We start from the raw sequence: 18405 nt of genomic DNA on the forward strand, positions 1-18405 counted from the left end.
TATTACAGCATTTGTCAACAATTACCCAGGAGCCCATCCTCTGTATTACTCTATATCGCTCTCTATATTCAATATTTTTCAAATTAAGCGTTTTAGACCCTGGAATTCTTGACTATTTTATCCTCCCTTATCTCATTCCTCCTGCACCAGTTCAGCTCTTCCCCACCTCACTCTACTCTACACCAAAGTCCTTGCCTCCTTTCTCCCTTTCACTCTCTTTCCTTCCCCCTTACTGCCTTTATTCGCCTTGTCCCTCATGCACTCTCCCCATATTTCTCTCATTCCTTCCTTCTCCTCCTTCCTGTTCCTTACTGTGCGTGGGTGATCAAAGCAGGCTCAGTGCTGCAGCGTGTCACCTAAAAAGCTGCCTACAGGGCAGCAAAGGTCCACACACACCTACACACACATAGAGTGGGTACTATCAGAAATCCACTACACAGACACATTTCCTTGAGGTGCACCATGTAAAAAAAAAAAAAAAGTAATTTTCTTTAAACTGACTGATGTGAATTGGCACAGATACTGTTACCAAAATTCCTTATTATATCGATGTTTAAAAAAGCTATTCAGTATTCATTAGCCAGTAAGAACAATATGTTATAAGGTTTAAGAGCAGAAATCCAGTCATTGTGAGAGATTTGAGATCCTTCTTTGCATGGATGTGTCATTTTGAACATCACTGTGAAAAATTGACACGTATCATAACTGTGGGTGCTGGAGGACTGTATTTTCCAGGTTAAGGTAAGTTATTCAGACAGGAGGTGGCAGTGGAAAAAGACTTTCTCTGAGATGATCCCCCCATTTTTTTCTTCCTGAAACGGAGGACAGAGTTAAACCATATCTGGCGGATATATCACAAACTCAAAAACAAATGAACCTTAAAACCTTTTTAGTGATCAACAGACAACAAGACCTGACAGCTCCATCCCTCCCCAGATAACAGTTCTGGCCCGATTCTGGCTGTTATCCATCAGTGTCGGCTCAATGACGATCAGATTATCTGTAGTAGTAGTAATTTGGAAGTATGACTGGATGACTTGGCAAATTGTTTTTACACAGCGTGTTGTCCTTAAATGTTAGTGATGTGGGAATTCATGGGACAAAAGTGTGATATAAAACCTCACAGCAATCGTTGCATCTGGTCAATTGTACAGTGCATGTGTTAGCCTAAGTTAGTAGATGGGCAGATACCTGAGCAAAGACGATTATCGGTGAATGCAGCTTAATTTTATGAAGTGTATAAAGTTATTCACAGGCTGTCAACCATGCTTCTGGAACAACTTTTTTATTTTATTTTTTTGTCCTTTTGTCTAATCCCGTGAGTTCAGGGTCGCCACAGCAGATCATTGTCCGCATGTTGATTTGGAACATGGATGCCCTTCCCCAATTTCTGCCGGGCTTGGACCGGCACTGCACAGCTATCTGACAAAAAATGACAGCGATGCAGATGACAGGAGGGTTGTCTCAGTTCAGGGGCCAGGAACTAGCTTCTTTTTGCTGTTTAAGACCTTTGGTTCGGTCAGTATTTGGACTAGCTAGCTAGCAAACTACCATCATCACATAAATGAACACACGTGTGGGATATGCTGAACTGTAAAGGATTCGTATGAAAGAACCCTGTTGTGTTGCTTTGGCCACTTCTAATTGAGCCTGCAGGGGATGAAAACACTGGCTGCTCCTGATTGGACAGAATCAAAGCCAACTTCGACCAGTTTTTCCCCTTTGTTGTTGTGTTATGCAAAATAGTGTGTTTTGCACCTACAGGCCAAACACAGGTATGTATCACATCTTTTAGTCATAATGACAAATGTTGGCGTTTGCTGGACGTTACATTGTGGGTGATTATTCCGCGTTCTAAGAAGGACAGCGATGCACATATCAAACACTTTCAAGACATTCCTTTATTTACATCCCTCCATTTTGTGTCTAACCACATTTTTCAGAAACAAAATCTGCAGAGGACAGTGTGCTTAAAGTCTGTGCCTATACACCCGACGTATACAATAAGAATTCATAAGTTCCGTAGAAATTCTCCAAAAACTGAGCAGATGTGATCGGACCCAGACCTTAACACACAATACTCTTTAAAAAGATGCCATGTGTCTGATTTCCAGGTAACACATTATAATTCTCGAAAGCTCCTTCAAAGCATGTTACAGAACATACATCAGTTTATTTATTAGTCTGCGCTTTTTTTTCTTTTTTTTTTAAATACTGTATTTGTCCGAAACCTGACATAACAGATGGCAAATGATGTGTCCTTTGATTTTCAGCACCTCACAAAATGGTTGTCCCTGACGAAAAACCCCTCAATTCTAAAATGTTTGTTGGGACTTTTTAATTTTAGCTGTAAACAATATGGGGCCACCAAAATGTCGGATGTTGTTCATAATTATTGCTAGGATTATAAAGTGTTACCACAGTACATTTGGCAGTGACATATTTAGGAAGAAACCTAACACGCAGCATCTCCGCAGACGAGTACAGGCATTTTAGCTCATCCAGAGGTTGGGCTTCCCAAAACATCTATAATTACTCAAGTCTGTAGTTAATACTGCCGAATGCACTGGCGATTTAATTACACTGACTTTATTCTAAAATGTTTTTTCACATGGATTCACCAATATTTTAAAGTTCCTGTCGTGCTGGAATTCTATAATTGCCCTTGATGTGAGCGTTTTAGGAAACCCAAACTTAATCAAATGTGAAACAATAGGAGCAAATGAAATAAACAACAAAATATATATATATATATATATATATAAAATGAAGATGAGCGTCTATATGATATGTGTACAGTATATATCTTCATGTATGACATGGGCTCAGCTAAGTATATACAGTTATTTTTCTTTTTAATAAATGCATAGTATTTTTTTATGATTATAAGGTGTAAATAAATAAGAACATTAATAAAGCGGCTCTCCTGAGCTCAAATAAATAAAAAAAACTTCATTCATGAGTTGCATGAAGACCTGGGAGGTTGAAGGAGGATACGATCAAAGATATCGCAGGGCCACTTAGCCCACCTCTGGTGAAAACACTTCATGGATCCAGTCTGTCAAAAGCATTTTTAATTTCCCACTAGATTATCTCACAGCTCACAGGTGTCCACCACATGAAATTATTCGCTGCTACCTCTTTGCACAGTCATGAGGAGATCATAGCCTTAAAGGACAAGTTCCCATTTTTTTCAGGTGTGTCTTAAAACAACACTAAGTTTTCTTTGCTTGTACTTGTTTCTCTTATTAATCCTGGCAATCAAGACATTTCAATGAATCCGATATGGGCCAAACCTTAAAGTCTTTTTTCTGTGGAAATGCCTATTGAAACATGTACAGTATCTAATGGTATGCGTGTCTTTACTTGTAAGAATTTATTAAATTGGGCATTTTTCTTCTAGAGTTAAAGCATTTATATACTTTAGAAATTGAAATCATGTCCTTTAAAGTATGGTGTGCCAACAGAGAGATGAATTTACAACTATGATGCTTTTGACTTTTCCATTCCTGGGACATCGATTCCTCCTTTTACCTCTCAGACAGCGGACATGATGTCCCAGAATGCTCTCTGCTCCCAGGTCACAAGGCCTTCAGAGGGGAGGGTCACGATGTTTAGAACAGCAGACTTGATGGCAGCGATGTAGAAGAAGCATTCAAAGGGGGATTGTTCTGTATTTCAGAGGGAACTGGGCTCTTTCATATATTTAAATTTGTACAAACATTTAGATCATAAACATCTCAAGCACCATAGATGATAATATTAACAAATCTTAAAAGTTGCTATTTGTCCAAAAACATGGAACCAAGCAGAGATCTATGCCTTTAATTTGGTCATCATCCTTGTCTTTCTTCAGTCCTCTTTGATACCTCTCTATTTTATGTTCGTCCTTTAAACTGCCTGGACTCACAATTGGAATCATTAAAATGGTCATTTGTGAGCATATTAATTTCACCATGTTTTTTCAGTAATATAAGCTTTAAATACATCCATACATCTGTCTTTCTCCATCTCTTTATATGTAACTATGTCCACTACCATGCATAGTCTCCACATGGTCCCATTGTACTCAATTTAAAAAAAAAACAAAAGATTTATTATAAAACACACACATTGATGAATCATTCACTTTCTGTTAGAATAGTGCAGAACAACACAGATACAAACGAGAGTCAGTCAATCGATGGATGCACTTAACTGCCGGATCAGAGAAAAACATTTTCATTCCCACTGCCATGGGACCTGGACATTTCATTGCTTTGGCAACATGAAAAATCCATCCCATCTGTATCAGGGGGAACGTACTGTACATGTGGCCCTGTACAAGGTCAAACTACGGATGCAGCTCGTTTGTGAGTACAGTCAAGGTAGAAACAACACCACGCGAAAGGACAGTAGCATTAAAGTTTTTTTTTGTTTTTTCTTCTTTGCTTAAACACACACAACTCTGTGTCCAGGAAAAACTACTGCATGGACTAACTTTTTCAAATTCCGTTTTTAGTCCTTGCAACAGTTTTGCTGTTATAAAGAGGACCTTGTCGTCATGTCCTGAAGGTGTTCTTTATAGACAGGGATCCAGAATCTGGTAATCTGGTTTTTTATCACACCAAGGTGTCAACTGCAGCTCAAACATATTGTATAATATACACTACATTTGTTCGCAATAGAGTGAAACACTGACCCACAGTAAAACATCACATTTTGTAATGGCTATAAATTCTAGGTTTTCCCAAAGACACTTATTTTGTTTGTCTGTTTTTTGTTTTCTTTTTTCCTATGATAGCACCATACTTACTGCATGTACACAAATTCAGAGAGAAGAAATTGAATTGGTATTGTTGAAATGTTTGCAAGGCACTTATCTAAATCGTTTCGTCCTGTTGTCTTTCTCCTGGTCGGACTCTTTTATCAGCTGCACAACGATACTGTACCAGGCCCTTGTGTAGTTGCGCTCTGGATTTACAGGCCCTCATCTGTGTATACTCTGAAAAAGTGTGCTTTCAAAATGGCGGAAAATGAGAAATTATTCATCGTCTTTATCATCCTTATTTTAAAATTGCCTTTTTTGTTCCTCTTCTCTCCTGCTTCTCTGTCCATGATAACTGAATGGTAAACTCCGTCTGAAAGGTCCCCATTCCTCGGAAAAACGTGGTCCCTTGGTTTCATTTCATGTCTCTTTGAGCGGCCATGTTTATCTGACCCAATGTAGCACGTTCATTTCATGCTGTTCACTGTTTCTGAGGTTGTTTCACAAAATCTACAAGCTTGCCCTGTCCATCCATCTGTCCGTGTCTCTACTTACATCTGAGGACTGACATTATGGATACAATGGACAGTCCACCCAACTTTGATTCTTCTTCTACTAATCCAGTCCTCCAATGACATTTATGCATTAATAACGTCATTTCTAAATGTGTTTGAATAATCTAATAACAGTCCAGCTGTGTGTCTACCTGTCTGTCCTCCAGCTTTCCCCCTTTTCCTTCTGTCTACCGATATCTTGAGGACACGTCAAAGCAGGTGATCATCATGAGATGGGCTTTGCAGAAGTTGACTCTGGTCTCCAGTTTGTCCGTCACGGTCTCCAGAGCTTCCAAATACTCCAGTGAGTCCACTTCATAGGCCTGTTGTAGCTCAACTGGTTTTACAAAGACAGAGAAGAAAAGCCACGACTTACTAAAACACGGTGTATGTGCAACAGTAAAGTGATACATTAATACAAATACTTAATACTGAGTACTCGTACTAATACAAGTACTAAACTGTTTTGCTTCTAGTTGCTGGACAGTAAAATTTCATCAATCCATTGCAATTATGCAAATCCCATGAGAACGGAAATGATCGTGTGTTCTTCTGCCAAAACAAATATGGCGGAGACCAGTGTTTAATCAATGGAGCAACTTTCGCTGAAAAGAACAAAAAGAAAAAAAAAAAAAAAACTTTAATTGAACAACTGAACACCGGAACCACAGCAAATAAATCAAAGGTCAAAGTCTTAACATTGTGACATGTCTGCCCCCCTTCCTTCGTTCAATTAATGGTATGATCCTAGTCTGTCCTCACTTGTGATTGGCTGCATGGTGTGCCCATCAAAATAAAGTCCTGCCCCTGTCTGCGTGGATTTTAAGCAGCACTGAGCAGGAGCGTCTGAAGATTCAGTTGGCTCTTTTGTTGCTCGCAAAGAATCGGCTGTTAGTGCCGGCTCGCTCCCAAACGACACATCACCGCTATACAGTGCACCACAGCTGCCCCAGCAACCATCTGAGGGGGCTTGCTTGCATTCATCACCTGGGGTCCCTACAGAATCTAGGACTGCTACTGGCTTTATGTTGATGAAACACATTCTGTAACTGTCCCTCAGCAGTAAACATTCACCAAAGCAACTAGCGTGTTTCCATAAAGTAGTTTCCAAAAATGTGTTTTGTACTTCAGTAATGTTCGCTTTGTTTGTATTCTGTTGAAGCTGTCGGGGAGGAACCTTTAAACTCGTGCTTTAACTAGTTGTCACAAACAAGGTTAAATACTCAGATGGACTTAGTTTTGGTCTTTTCATAAGATTGTTGACAGCACAAAATATAGAATGATGACAGCCTACTCCGGGATGAACACTGGTTCAACTGGCATTAACATGTCAACACAGGCAGAACAGCATGGCATTATGTTTCCTTACTCCCTCACTCCCTGATGTGTCAGTGCTACACTTACACTCAGTGGTCCATTTGTGTGGCTCCAGCATCAGGTACTGTTTGGTTTGTTCCAGTTCTTTCTTCAGGCACTGGTACTTGGCTCTGACTTCAGTGATCCGCTGCTGGCGGTGCTCCAGCAGACGAAGCTTGGCACTGACATACACCACCTCCTGACACACAGGGAGAGAAAGGACGGACAGATATGGATTTTGTTCACCTTTATATATCCACGGGAGTGTGCTGTGAAGCACATGTGGCTCCGTTTCAAGTGCAGCCTGCTTAACATTCACACCGTTGCATATGTTCCTGTCTCATTGACCGTCGGTGTGACCGCACTCGAGTGCTGTCGGACACCGAGCAGCTTCACCGGAACCGTTGGGGGTTAAGTGGCTTTCTTAAGGACGCTGCAAAGAAAATCTATATTTCATGCTTTTCTCCCCCTCCCTTGCTCACAAAGCTCACAATGCTGCTTCCTCTAAATACATATATTCAGAAACCTGCACCGTGCATTAATTTGCAGCACCACTGTTCTGTACTTGGCAAAACCTCAGGAATATATAAAATAATACTAAGTAAGACAGAAACAGAATGTAGATTTACTAAAAATGTTAATTATAGACTGTGGTGCTAATGTTTATTCATTCTTTTTGTGAAAACCCTTACTGTTGGATTTTTAAAAGTTGTCGGTTTTTCCCAAGTCTCTTTCTTCACTGACTCATGCAGTAGCACGGATCCCTTATCCTCCTGTGCGTCTTTTCTTCTCCAGCTTCCTCCTGACATCCTCCTCATGCGGCGCTGCCCAACGTACCACTTATTACTTTTTAATGCGTCCCACAACTATTATTCATCAAATCCATTTCATTGACGTGAAGTGCAATGTGCCCCCGGGCCTCTGTTTCTGCTGTTTTGCTCTCCATCTTCTTTAATTTTCTCCTGACATCCATTCCTCATTTTCCCTTGTGCTACCACCATACTGTAAATTCTTCTCTCACACTGTCTCCTTTGCCGGTTTTAATGTTTCGTCTCTCTGGTGCTCTCTTTCACACTGTTCCTTTCTTTTCCTTCCTCTCACACCTGTTTGAAAGCCTTCTCTGACATTCCAGTCCAATGTGAATGAGATATTTTCACCTGGGAAATGGTCTAATTTTAGTTCTGCCTGTATGTGTCTGTGTGCTGTATCTGCCATGGATGTGGTTCTCACACGATGTGGCTGCAGAGGTGTGACCCTCTTTCATCTATGAAAATAACGTCTTGTTAAATGAAAGCTGTCTTTATATATTTGTCCTCAAGTTTACTTAGCACGGACACAGGTTGTTACACAGTGCACAATAACATCGCGTATCGTCCTCCTTTCTCCTTCTCACCTTGCTCCCTCCTTTGTCTCGCCTCTTCTGTAGTCGCTCGACGTTGTCTATCTCATACACCTTGATCTCAAAGGTTTCTGTCGTTGCAGTCGCTCCCCGAAGGTTTGAGGGCGCAGGGGGTCCAAGTGGACCATCTACCCAGCAGGCACCTGGGCTGGAGGAGGAGGGAGATGAGGAAGTGATGGCCTGTTTGGAGGCGCGATGAGATGGTGAAGAGGAGGAAGAGTCCAAGGTCAGTGCTGGGATGAGACGACGACGCTGGAGGCCTGAAAGAAAAAATAAATGATGATAAAAAGCATATACACACATTACGTTTAAATAGATCGACGGCTTTCGGCTTGTCCCTTGAGGGGTCGCAACAGCAAAACACGTTCTGCATGTTAGTGTGACATGAGATCTTAAGCTAGATGCCCATGCAGCTGCAACCCTCCCATTTGTATCCAGGCCACAGCTGGTGGGGTGGGATTCGAACCCACTGCCTAATGCATCCCAACCCAATGCTCTACTACCGAGCATCCGACTATAGCAATACAATACCCATATTGTCATGATTATGTGCACCTTTTACAAAGTTCCTTTAGGTATTATTCATCTACTTCTAAATATCTAGTACTAGATCAACTGAGAAGTAATTGAACACCAACTGTGTGACACCGATGTGACCAGGCTCTTTCAAATTCCACAAATGTGTCTTACATTCCCCTGGAAACCACCTGACAATGACATCTACAAAAGGCTGGATCCTCCAGGGCCCAACGTTTCCCATGAACCTTTGATCATGTTCCTTTACATAATGTTGGTAGACGGCTAATTAGCTAGCCGCTATGCTAACCAAGGGGCTAAATTGTTAAGTTGTCATACCAGTTACACTGCATTAGTGATGTCAGCTAGCTAGCTGCTAGCTCCGATGATCAGCTGCCCCCATCGAACCAAGACCAGCTGGTGACATAAACCATCAGACCACGTAGACCACATCCTTTGAAGGATGCATCCCCTCAATAAAGATACAGCTGTAATCAGACCACTCATAAAACTACAAACTAACATTTTTATATGTCATTTGTATATATATATAATATTATATAATATATATATAATATTTTTATATAATATTATATAATATATAAACACATTTATAGCTACAACATTAATACCACCTAGTGATTTTAATAAATACAAATATTATTATAAATAACATAAATATTTTTAAAAATATGAAGAAATAATAAATGCTGAGAAATTATTATGGGTTAACTACTTAACAACACATAAAGTGGTTAAAATCAGCCACTTGTTTTTATTATTACTGTACATGTTTTGTAAGAACTACCATCGTTAGTATTCTTTAAAATAGAATGTTTTCTTAAAGTAATTTTACTTTAGTACTTTATGTAAAATTAAAGTACAAAAGTTTAAATTTGATTCGCTTACTTACTTGAGCAAAAGACTCTGCACACATTGTATCACATTTTGCTGTGTGTAGCTGCACAGTGGCCATTCTGACCCTTGGCTTCCATGACATTATGAAGACCTCTACTCTTGATGTTATGCTAAGTTATGTTAATGCCTGTTAGCATCCAGCTTTATATAGCACTGATCTGACAGATAGGAGAGTGGAACCATGTGTTAATGTAGCTGTTCGAGTAGCTCAGGCCACGGGAAACCATTGTGTGGTACTGTGCATCAGAATATCTTACAAGGGGAAACAGGAATATTGGAGGCAGGGGAAAGACATCATGGTCAGAGGCAGGCGTAAAAAGATGAATCACTGGAGATATGTAGAAAGGAAAGGACAAAACTATAGAGAGAAGGAAAAGAAGAAAGAGAATGAGGGTCTTTGTTCATGAATCTCTCAGATAGGAGCAGCAGGTCATTCTCTAATCTGCCCACAAGGCTAAAATGAACACACACACTTATTCTCATTGGTGCACACACCCGCTTTGCATAGAAATAACCAGCCACCTCAAAAGGAATGTCAGTTATCAGATTCACTGGATAAAGTGTGTGTGTGTGTGTGTGTGTGAGAGAGAGAGAGAGAAAGAAAAATGGTGACTTATGAGGTTGCAACTCTCTTTTGGTCTCAGTGCAGTAAAGAAAGGTCAAGCAGAGACATTTGTATTTCATTATGTAGCATATAAAGGGACAGAGAAAGACTGAGGCTCTGCAGGGAGAAGAAGGCGCAGGGGTTGCATGAGTTCTAGATGAAAAAGGGGCCACATTAGTGTGAGAGGAAGATGGGGAGAATCGTGAAGGAAGAACAGACACCTAGTGAGTACAATCTAATGGAAATCAAGCAGGCTGGAGCTGTCTCAGCTGGAGACGTGATTAACATTTTGGTGGCGCAAACATTGTCCCACATAGCTTTAGTATGTGACACACACGTGCCCTTTCTTCCTCTTACTGTTCACGTTGCATTCTGTCTGCCTGGAATCAGGACTGTGCTTTCACCCCGAACACAGAGCGATCCTGTCCATATATGTGTCTCCTTGTGGCAGCTTGACAGCGAGTTGTAGGTAAAAGGAAAATCTAGTCTTCATGCTGCATGGCAGGAGATAAACTTGCACTTTCCACACATGAATCAAGTTATTCCAATTTAAATCAATAATCAGAGACTACAGTCTAATCTGATTGGATGCACTTACACACACTCGGGCTTAACCAATAGAGTGTAATTTGGTGGGGGCATTAGCTGGCTCCCTGTGTGGCGCTCTGGTGAATATATATTCATTACAGCACACACCAATAGGTTCTCTTTACCATTTCACAGATGGGTGGTCAGGGTCACCTTCCCTACCTCAGTCCCCCCTGCAACCACAGCTTTCTTCACCTTTCTCTCACTTGTTCACTGATTTCTCGTCGTGCTTTTTCGCCCAAGGGACTTTCCTCATGGAGGTCTCTCTCTCTCTCTCTCTCTCTCTCTCTCTCTCTTCCTTGCTTATTTTCTCAGCTTCTTTTCTTTTGTAGTCTTTTGACCGCAAATAATTAAACCATTTTAACTCATAATGAATAGTGTGGATGTCAAAAATTTAGCCAAAACTGATTATAGGTTGATCAACCAATAAACATTCTCAGTTATTCCTTTTGTGTTCACTGTTTCATTTAATAATTTATTCATTACAGCGGATCGTTAGTCCCATTTGATTTTACATTGCTTTGTGTTGAATTTGTCACCATTTAATTACTTCATAATTCATTATTTAGATCGTTATCGCTTGGTTATATTGAAATTAAGGGCTGCTGTGGCTCTGCTGGTTAAGTCAACTGACATGAAGTGAAATAAGAACACTTGTTACCTGTGCTGCTCCTGCTCTTCTTGCTGCTCTTTGAGCTTCGTCTGGAGGAGGTGGTGGCTGAGCTGTGCTCACTGAGGGAGTCCTGGGCGGAGGAAGTACTTCCTGTGTTCTCGCTGCTGTCTCTCAGCATGCTCTCGTAGCCGCTGCTGCCTCCGCTGTGGTAAAACAAGGCCGTCTTCCCCATGGCCGGGGGCAGCTCGCCACTCAGTACGCTGCTGTTAGACGCAAAATGAAAACATGGTTACAGGTACTGAGCACTAAGGTACAATAAACAGAACCGATATTTTCTGAAGTAAACTTATTGTTTCATGCCTGTTGTCACTGGCATGGCCACTGCTGCAGCGGTGTGGTTTTCTGGGAGCCGTGATCTTGCTGTAGGGAGACGGAAGTGTTTGGACAGCTGCTGCCCTCTCCTCTCCCAGCCCACCTGCCCCACCACCTCCTGCTTCAGCTCCCCATCCACTGGGAACAGAAATTATTTATGTTTTTAAATTGTATTTTTATTTTATTTTGTAATGTCTCTTTTGATAATAGCTGACAGAAGAGAACAGAATGCAGTTTTGCAGCTTGCACCTTTCATAATTACCTTACATAAAACATGAATTGTACCTACTTATCTACAGTCGAGATAGACGCCGCTAATTGCACATCACATAATGAACAGCGTAAAAAGTGTGCTTTGAATTTTGCACGGTGTAATTTACTTTGTTTGGCATGTTCTTAAAATGCTAAATGAAAATAAGTCAAACTGACTAACCTTGCTCCTGCAGCTCCTCTTTCCTCCACAGGATCCGGGCCTCCCCCCTGGGAATGGCTCCTGGAACGGGAGCCTGCACTTCCCTGGAGGAGCTCTGAGATTCGACCGTTGACAGCCCGAAGAGGAAGCTTGGCAGCCAGGCTCCCTCCTCGGCTGCGGCTCAGAGATTGGGTAGACCAAGATCCAGGAGATGGTCCCTGCTGTTGCAGAGGGACCTGGGTTGAGCTGTGGGGCTGAGAAAACAGAAAAAATGACTTATTTCTTGTACTGAACTGATATGTTCTGTGTTTCTTTTTGTGTTTTACTGAAAATGCAAAAATGCACCAGGCAGGTCACACATTGGTTCTTTACAGCTCTGACGAGATTATTTTTGGTGGGTCTGCTGGAAATTTCTTTTGTTAAAAGAAATTGTGCCTCCATGCTGTTGCTGGGTGCTTGTTCAAGAGGGATTAGTTGGGCTCTACTTTTGTCTTGTTATGTTTTGACCTTACTTTGTAAAGTTCCTTGAGATCATTGTTGTTTAAATTGGCCCTACATGAATAAAGTTTTATGCATTTCAAGAAGAGGTTCTTACCTTTCCATTTGGTGGAAGGCTGGAGCTGCGACTGGCAGCTTGGGTCAAAGACTTGGTAGAGAAGCTCAGGGTTTTGGTGCTAGAGGCAGAGAGGCTCCTGGCCTTGGGACTATTGGTCATCAGCAACTTGTTGACAGCTGAGATCTTTGACTGACTGCTGGTTTTGGATGGAGACTGTGAAGCACTGCTTGGACCCGAACTGATGTTAAAACTGGTGGTGCTTCCAGAAGGGGAAGACACTGACCCAGTACGGGTAAGGCTGTGTCCAGTACGCGGCATGGTGCTGTCCCCCTTCACTCCTCCTCCCCCTCTGAGGCTCTCACCCCTCTCGAGGGAGAAGTATTCATAGCGGTGGGAACCAGTGTGGGAGCTGGGGACCCGACCCAGAGAGTTTGTTCTGTTTGCAAGTTGTTCCAGTTTGGCACTGAAAAGTCTGCTGCTTTCTATGCTGGAGGCTTGTTGTCTGGCCATACCTGCGGGACCACATCCAGATATGCCTGCATCATCTGCAGAGTTGCCCACTAACGAGACTCCGGGGCTGGTTTGGTGGAGAGGGCTGCCCGCCCTGTTGCGCTGGTCTAGGCTGGACTTTCGAACTGGTGGCAGAGGTGGTATTCCCCCCTTCTTGTGGGAGAAAAATACTTGTTTTGCAGTTGATCCCCGACGATCAAGTGTAGCACGAGGACTGCAAGGAGTGGAAGTGGTGACACCAAGATTACCGTACTCGGTTCCATTATCTAGGCCATCGTGGCGGTTCAGGCGATGCCAGCCGCGGGGAAGGCTAGCAGTCCGATGGATATCTGGGTTGTAGATACTAGTGAGGCACTCTCCCTGGGCCACAACAGTGACCATCTCACAACCATCTACCACTCTCTTAAAAAATTCTGGAGAAGACACAACTTCACCACCTGAACTAGAGCTGCCATGATCCCCACCTAGTAAAAGCAAAATAGCAAAGGATAAAGAACACAGACTTCATTTTAGATGCAGGTAAATCTTTTCATGGTTTAAACAACATTTCAGCCCTCCTTACCATCTCTGCAGAATCTGTCTCCACTTCCAGCTCCAGCTCTTTCTACTGGGCGGTTCTTGAAATGCTCAGCTTCCTTCCTCTCTGGCTTCACTTCACACATAAGCTCCCTGGACCTCCCCTCATCCATGTTGCGCTTTAACCATGGGTCCTCAAAGCTCATCTCACTGGAAATGGAAGCTAAAAGTGAAACATTAAATTTACCTGTGTCTTTGATTAAGGTGGTCTTGGTAGGTGAGGAGAGAATGCTTGATTCCTGTATGATCATAGGTTTGACAGCCATGCATGGGTGCACACTGTTGGTGCTCTTGAAAGGAGAGATACTTCCAGGCCCTGACAGAATTTGAATGTTTGTTTTAGCCATGGAGGGTGGCAGTTTCCTGAGCCTGTCTTTGGTCGCTGTTCCCTTATCGCTCCCATTTTCTGACAGCACAGCCTCTCCTTCCAGACTCCCCCTTCTTGAGCTTCCACCCAGCCCCTCAACTCCAAAGTTCTGGTTGGGTTCAGGTTCAGCCAAGGCTTCTCCCTCCTGGCTCTGGGACTGACTGAAGCTGTGGAGAGACTGATCGGCTTCACTGCCCACGCTCAGATCACTCATCCAGGAGGAGTTGGGTGAACCACGGTTGGACATCATTGTGGCTAAAGCTTCACCGTCTGTCCGCAATTTGGACATTGCCACCTGCAACAAGGAGTGCACAATGGCAATATGACATCTTGCATTCCAAAAGGCAGTGATTGATGATTTAATATTTTGCTGCTCTGGTTTACATCACATTTGTTTTGTGGGGCACAGACCCACATACTTATTTAAGGTAATATAAATTCAGAGCAAGTCAGCCACACTAACCTCTGCCATGGCAACAATCTCTGTAACCCCTGAGGTCGTCTTCAGACCCGCAGGCACGCGATAATCCTCCAACGCTGCTTCCTCAGCTGTGCCACTGATGGGTTGAGAGCCTGAAGCAAGAGCCGCAACAGAACCACAGTCACTGTTGAAGCTGATGATGCTCGTAGGACGACAGGTCAGGCCCTGAGTCTCCATTAAAGCAGCAACATCGACATTCTCATCACCTCCAGAAAATGCAGCGTACACATCCTCTGCCAGTTCGAGTTGTTCAACTGCTCCTACAGATACTGCCATTCCTGCAGCTGTAAGTGTAAGAAAGAGAAGAGAGAGTTTCTGCACCACATTATCTTCGCTTGTTTTTGATGATGCTTATGTACATATTAGTACATTTCTGTCATCATAAGGATTTATCTGTGAGTCACTGCTTATTTCGAATCTCACTCGCCTGTCGTTGTGTAAAAATAGCTGCGTTTTCCTGCAACTCACCATCCTTGTGCATGTCCATGGGTATCGGTGGGACATCGTCATCACACAGTGTCTCAGCTGAGCCAAGGCTGGCAGACAGAGATGGAGTTGGTTCCCTGACTTGTGGGCTCATACCCACGGGAGAGGACCTGGACAGCGGAGACTCTGTGGATGAACGGCCACTGTCTGCAGCCAAACTGTCTGAGAATTCAGAAACACACAAGTATTAATGTGGTTTTCTAAGTGCAGAACACTTGCACCCACTGGCACTTTAGGAAATTGGCATCACGCTACGGTGGCAATTTCAAATCACTGGTTATTATGTAAATAAACAAATGACTCAGTATGGAAATATATTTTATATGCATTAAACAGTAGAGATTTGTAGACTTTTTTACAAAGTGCTTTGCAAAGATGCCTTAAACGTTACCTGCAGGAGGAATTAACAGCAGAATACAGAGACACTTTAGCTTATTACAGTATGGTTTGCAACAGCAACATAATGACAGCATATAAAACAGCGAGGAAAGGATTTTAGAACATACAGGATATATTTTTGAAAAAATCTGCGAGGATGTGATTCCCTTTTTACAGCTCCTGCATGGTGCCAAAGTAAGACAAATAGCAGGCTATAAATGTTTATCACTCACACTCTGGTAGTCTAGTGGTTTATTTTGGGCCCTATCCAAATAGGTACAACATTAAATATGGGGAACAAATCTATATACAGTAGATGTGTTTTTATTAGTGAACCCTGAAGTGCTGCTGAATAGTTTAAAGACCTGTCTCTCTGTTTTTACTTTAGAAGAAAAATCCTACACTCCGAAGGATAACCAGGCAATATTTTATAGTGTGTTGCTCCTTTAAACACTGTTTATTATACAATGGAAAAACCTTGTAATTGATCGGTTACATATGCAAGCAAATGAGTTGGGTAGAAGTAGAAATGGTTGAAACATTTTGAATCATTTAAAATATCAGTGAGCTTAAATCCTTAGCCATTAATATGTAAAAAGATGCATACTGTCTGAGGTCAAAGCGTCCTGGCCATCCTGAGCCAGAGTGTGTGAGGACAGGGGCGGTGTTGCCGGCATCACTCCTTTCTGAGTGTATACTTTACAGCGCTGGGATGGAGAAGACGGAGGCCTGAGGAGGAATACAAACACGATAGACTCAATCACTTCTCATGGCTTAACATCAAAAAGAATTAGATGGGATTTGTGGTTATATTTCAACTGAATGACCTTAGTCAATTACTAGTACTGTCGCTACACTATACGTTTGTAGGTGTACTTTACCTATAATCCGAGGTTTTGGTCAGGCTGGCGATGCCGAGACGTGGCGATCCTAGGGGGCGTCCCTTCCCCTCAGTGTTACTCCCCACATTTAGACTCTCATGGCTGTTCAGAGAAACTCTGTATCAATTAAAACCAAATACGTTCCAAAGTGCTGCAGCTTTTGTCTTTCTTTTGGACTTGCGGTACCACCTGTCCTCACCTGTCATGCAGATGGGAGCTCTTGGCTCTGTGCAAGGGGTTAGAAGTGATGCAGCTGCTTCCTGTAACACTCCTGTTACTAGTAACTATAGGGGAACCAGAACTCTGAGCCAAGCTGTGGATCATTGTCTGAGCCAGCTCTGCCTCCTCAACCACCTCCTTGATCTCCTGCAGCTGCTGGTCATTGGTCCTCCTCCTGGGTGCTGCTGCTGAAAACTGCACAGCACCTCCTACACCGCATGCGGAGCCTGGGCGTGTTGGACAGAAGATTGTTTTTTCTCAACTGAGCCCCAAAAATCAATTGCATGAAGTAGTGAAATTGGACAAAAACTTTTTTTTAGCATATAATTACATTAGCTGTTGACTGGCAGACAAATACATAGATGGATAAAAAGATGAATGCACTGTTATATGCTTCAGGAAGTGGACCAAATGATCTGGGACCTATTTATTTAATAAATTACCACTTTTACCTGTTTTGGCTTCTGTATCTGACAGGACAGCAGCAGGAGATGAAGCCGCAGCACTTAAAGACGGACATGGTTGTTTGGCACCTTGTTTGCTCACTGGAACCTCTTCAAAGGGGAACTTTGCCACCTGAAAATACAGAGAGAGAAATGTGTGATAGTGTTCGTCGTATGACAATATCCGAGACAGTCGGATTTGATTGTCGACATAGAAATTGGTCTCTAGTCTCGTCCTTTTTATTTAAAAATACGCGTGTGTTGTTATCCATTTGAACACTGGTCGTAGTAGATGAGAACTAACAAAAGAAAACCTGAGCTGATAACAACATAAAAAAAACGTTGTCCTAAGCAAATGTTTTGACTACATGAGGGTACTAGATACACAAATGTCTTAATGGTGTAACACAACTAAATGCATACACCGATCAGCCACGACTGCCTATCAGCCAACCCCGGGGATTGAACAGGGGTCATCAACAGCCTGAGCAGTCTGCTGCTACACAGCTCCACACGCAGCAAGCGGCAGCGCACTGTGCGTTCGGACCCCTGTCGATCACGACCAGCGTTGAATCTTTCCCACGCTAAAGCTTATGCGTCGCAACTCTAAAAGTGCCTGGTGCCCATCGTGTACTTCTTTAAAGGAACAGAAATCCGCCGCTACAAAGACGCGCTGTGATGGAAAGCTAAAACACACCTTAGCTTTTTTTCCATTTGAATAGATGTGTTGTACTTTTCAAACAGTGTCAGAGCTTCAGTTTGCCTTATAGTACAGATCACATTAAAATCTCATCACCTCCTCGCTTCCATCGATGCAGTCGAGTCTCTCTTGCAGCTCAGCAAACGTGTTGCATTTCAGGCACTCGGCTCCTTCCTCTGGGACGGGGGCCAAAGGCTGCCCTAGCAGTGACTGAGATGTCTGGGGCAGGGGCTGAGAGGGGCCACTGGGCTGGTCCTCTGGCTGAGACTGCACCTGGTGGAGCAGAAATCAGAAAAGTAAGTCATCTCATGTTTCTTTACACCTGGAACTGTTCTGATTACTGCTGCGGTCTACTCTGCATAACTGTATATGTAAATGACCTTGTTCTGGGCTCCAGCGGCCGGACTTGGCGTTTGATGCTGCTCTGACGTTTTTCCTCGTAGCAATGCAGGAATAATTGGTACAAATTCAGGTGGTCCCTCGTTGTCTGTCAGCTCTCTATCTGACACCGCAGCCCCATTCGGGCCCACGTAGATCACTGTGTCACAAGACTGCTCGCTGCTGGAATATTCGTCAGGGTCGCTGGATAGGCGCAGCAGCGGAAGGTCAGAGTCTGCATCAGCGCGATGGTGGAAAGGACGCAGGTGGGTCGGACGACGCATGCGACCCTCCTCGCAGGAGCTCTCCCCTCCCGAGGAGCTGGAGGTGTAATTCTGGGGAGAGATCGGA

The 18405-nt window shown here is 42.9% G+C and overlaps 1 protein-coding gene across 4 annotated transcripts in view; it reads right to left on the bottom strand.

Annotated features, from left to right (window-relative positions):
- Positions 1-1883: 1883 nt before the first annotated feature.
- Positions 1884-18405, bottom strand: part of kif26ba (kinesin family member 26Ba) — an 83209-nt gene continuing 66687 nt past the window's right edge. Inside the window, exons 13-28 of one of the 4 annotated variants that reach the window (XM_067488771.1) lie at positions 18057-18389; positions 17773-17949; positions 16986-17109; positions 16514-16760; positions 16315-16416; positions 16041-16162; positions 15038-15217; positions 14552-14853; positions 13708-14383; positions 12675-13609; positions 12101-12333; positions 11656-11805; positions 11344-11558; positions 8051-8316; positions 6706-6856; positions 1884-5638 (exon numbers count right to left, since the gene is read on the bottom strand). In XM_067488771.1, coding sequence (XP_067344872.1) covers positions 5490-5638; positions 6706-6856; positions 8051-8316; positions 11344-11558; positions 11656-11805; positions 12101-12333; positions 12675-13609; positions 13708-14383; positions 14552-14853; positions 15038-15217; positions 16041-16162; positions 16315-16416; positions 16514-16760; positions 16986-17109; positions 17773-17949; positions 18057-18389 — 4362 coding nt within the window. In that variant the 3' untranslated portion in view covers positions 1884-5489. Of the gene's footprint in view, positions 5639-6705; positions 6857-8050; positions 8317-9311; positions 9849-11343; positions 11559-11655; positions 11806-12100; positions 12334-12674; positions 13610-13707; positions 14384-14551; positions 14854-15037; positions 15218-16040; positions 16163-16314; positions 16432-16513; positions 16761-16985; positions 17110-17772; positions 17950-18056; positions 18390-18405 lie in introns of those variants that run through there. The other 3 variants (XM_067488762.1, XM_067488781.1, XM_067488791.1) reach the window with 3 other exon arrangements.

This window comes from Channa argus, chromosome 2 (genome assembly GCF_033026475.1).
Source record: "Channa argus isolate prfri chromosome 2, Channa argus male v1.0, whole genome shotgun sequence".
Classification (NCBI taxonomy): domain Eukaryota; kingdom Metazoa; phylum Chordata; class Actinopteri; order Anabantiformes; family Channidae; genus Channa; species Channa argus.